The sequence below is a fragment of the Fukomys damarensis genome, unplaced genomic scaffold, assembly GCF_012274545.1.
Source record: "Fukomys damarensis isolate Sample0158 unplaced genomic scaffold, DMR_v1.0_HiC HiC_scaffold_33, whole genome shotgun sequence".
Taxonomy (NCBI): Eukaryota; Metazoa; Chordata; class Mammalia; order Rodentia; family Bathyergidae; genus Fukomys; species Fukomys damarensis.
In genome coordinates, this window is record NW_022900945.1 from 34,045,986 (window position 1) to 34,049,207 (window position 3,222).

General features: G+C 48.1%; 1 protein-coding gene across 1 annotated transcript in view; it reads left to right on the forward strand.

Moving 5' to 3' along the window:
* The window catches only part of S1pr1 (sphingosine-1-phosphate receptor 1), a 4,125-nt gene extending 1,310 nt beyond the window's left edge, over positions 1-2,815 (forward strand). Inside the window, exon 2 of the mRNA XM_010639088.3 lies at positions 669-2,815. Within this exon, the coding sequence (XP_010637390.1) occupies positions 842-1,990 (1,149 nt within the window). The 5' untranslated portion in view covers positions 669-841 and the 3' untranslated portion in view covers positions 1,991-2,815. The remainder of the gene's footprint in view (positions 1-668) is intronic.
* Positions 2,816-3,222: the final 407 nt, after the last annotated feature.

The following is a 3,222-nucleotide window of genomic DNA, read 5'->3' on the forward strand; positions in this document are numbered from 1 at the left end:
AAAAAAAAAAAAAAAAGAAGAAATCATAGGCAGTTGCTTCACGGCTTCACGGAGGCCAGGCGCTGAGCTTTCCTGTTTACCGCGAGGCTGGGGCGCGCCTGGGGGCCCACACCTCACTGCGCCCTCGGACCCCCCAGCACACCTGCTCCTACAGAGTTATTAATAGAGCCCAGAAAATTACGCTGTCAAATGATTTTCGCACAAACCTAGTTTCTTGCATGGCAATTAGGAGGTGGTAGACAGAGATATGTGTCCCAGCCCTAAGATTTTGCAGTTGGGTCTTTTCCGAGCGGAGAGACCTACGGCTGGTGGTGAGCACAGCTGGGCTGAGGACCACTTCAGACAGTCTCCGAGAACCTAGAAGTCAAGCAGGAGGGGAGAGAATGCACTTGGTACAGGCCCACTTCTCTGGTTTCCTATTTCCATTAAAGTGGTTGTGACCATAGAGTTTTTCCTCTCATCCAGTTGAAATTTAGTCTGGGTCATTTTGGGGGTTTTCTCCCTCCTTTTCTAGAAATAATTTGATATTGAAAAATTTTCCTTGTGCTCTCCCTGACTCTGTTTAGAACATTGTCAACAAAGACAAAATTGGAGCAGTGTCTTAGCTAGAATGAATCATGCCTGTGTGCATGGCTTTTTCTCTAACTCTCTGCTCTTTGTGACTGAAGGGTACCTTTTCTGAGGCCCTCTCCGGGTGAGGAAAAACCGCACGAGAAGCCTGGATCTTCCTTGAACCATTTCCCCTTCAGTGAAGGAGTTAAGACCGGTGTGGGCCTTGCCCTCTAGCGTTCACTTGGAGAAGTGGCATCCTCCAGACTCCTGGGGGACACTGCCCTGCAGGATGGGGTCCACTAGCCTTCCGCAGGTGAAGGCTGCCCACAGTCTGGTCTCTGACTATGTCAACTATGATATCATTGTTCGGCATTACAACTACACGGGAAAGCTGAATATCAGCCCCGACAAAGAGAACGGCATTAAACTGACCACGGTGGTGTTCATTCTCATCTGCTGCTTCATCATCCTGGAGAACATCTTTGTCTTGCTGACCATTTGGAAAACCAAGAAGTTCCACCGACCCATGTACTATTTTATAGGCAACCTGGCCCTCTCAGACCTATTGGCAGGTGTGGCCTATACAGCCAACCTGCTGTTGTCTGGGGCCACCACCTACAAGCTCACCCCTGCTCAGTGGTTTCTGCGGGAAGGAAGTATGTTTGTGGCCCTGTCTGCCTCGGTATTCAGCCTCCTGGCCATCGCCATTGAGCGCTACATCACCATGCTGAAGATGAAACTCCACAACGGGAGTAACAGCTCCCGCTCCTTCCTGCTCATCAGCGCCTGCTGGGTCATCTCGCTCATCCTGGGTGGCTTACCCATCATGGGCTGGAACTGCATCAGCTCGCTGTCCAGCTGCTCCACGGTGCTGCCTCTCTACCACAAGCACTATATCCTCTTCTGCACCACGGTCTTCACTCTGCTCTTGCTCGCCATCGTCATCCTTTACTGCAGGATCTACTCCTTGGTCAGGACTCGAAGCCGCCGGCTCACCTTCCGCAAGAACATTTCTAAGGCCAGCCGCAGCTCTGAGAAGTCGTTGGCGTTGCTGAAGACTGTGATCATCGTCCTGAGCGTCTTCATCGCCTGCTGGGCACCTCTCTTCATCCTGCTCCTGCTGGATGTGGGCTGCAAGGTGAAGACCTGCGACATCCTCTACAAAGCCGAGTACTTCCTGGTGTTGGCTGTGCTGAACTCAGGCACCAATCCTATCATTTACACTCTGACCAACAAGGAGATGCGTCGGGCCTTCATCCGGATCATGTCCTGCTGCAAATGTCCCAGTGGAGACTCCACTGGCAAAATCAAGCGACCCATCATCGCAGGGATGGAATTCAGCCGCAGTAAATCGGACAACTCCTCCCACCCTCAGAAGGACGATGGGGACAACCCAGAGACTATTATGTCTTCTGGAAATGTCAACTCTTCTTCCTAAAACTGGAAGCTGCCAATCTTCGGGAAGTGCTCTTACACGGCCACCCACCACCCCAGCATTTGAAATAAGTCTCTGGGCCTCAAGTGGGGCCAGGGAGGAGCTGCAGGTGGCCAGAGAGAGGGAGGAAGGAGGGGGAGAACTCAGCCTGGTGGTGCCTGAGTAGGTGGGTAGAGTTAGTTCCTGTGAACAATGCACTGGGAAGGGTGGAGATCAGGTCCCCGCCTGGAGCCTATTTCCTCTCCCTTTGGAGCTTTGATTTTTGCACTGAGCCAAAGGTCTAGCATTGTCAAGCTCCCAGGGGGTTCATTTGGCCCCTCCTCCAAGAGTAAGATCCCCAGGAGAAAGGCGCTCTGTCCAGAGCTTAGTGGAGAAGATGTTTTCTTTCATTTCAGTTTCAAACCCACGTGAGTGTGTGCACTTCTGCTTGTCGAGGGATCTGCCTCTCCCTCTCTTCCCCTTCAGCCCCATCTCAAGAGTCTTTCACTTTATATTGTAACTACCTGGCATTCATCAGAGCCGAGATGGTGGCATGCTGTTCTTGGTCATCTGCAGCAGGCAAGTTATGTTGAGTAGGTAGGCTGTGAAGACATAGAGAGGGAAAGCAGTTTCATTTGCTGAGGCCAAAGTTTCCACTTAAGCTGGATTCGTTTTTTGGGTTTTTTTTTGGAATTTGCTTGAAGTCACTTTGATTTTTTTTTTTTTTAACATCTCTATAATGAAACATGTTGCAGTGTCATATCAATTGTGGCTGTCATCGGCCTAAGGAAGTCCACTTTTTCTAAATGGTATCAGCCAGGACCTTTAGTGTTACTGGACAAAAAAAAACAAAAGAAGGGGAAAACCAACTGGGAGTAAACTTTTGGAAACCAAGAGAGATTTCTTTGTGATTGTCTAACAAATACAATATCTGTCTTTGGCACTTTCATTGATGTTTATTTCAGAGTGTTGTGTAATTTGTTTCAACCAACAGGATGGTTGTATTTGGTTGTGTTAAAAGTACTTTCTATGATTTTTGAATGTATTTGTTTCAGCAAAGGTCATTTTATTGGAGTTTTTCTAACTTGTGTTAACACCACTGAATGTGTGCTTCTTAAGAAAATACCAGTCTTTTGTGCCCTTAAAGCATTACTTTAACTGATAGGGAGGGAACAATGAATTTTTTTCAGTACAGCTATTCATTAGATAGTAATTGAAGGTGTGTATAAATGTTAGAAAGAATAAAAATGTTACTG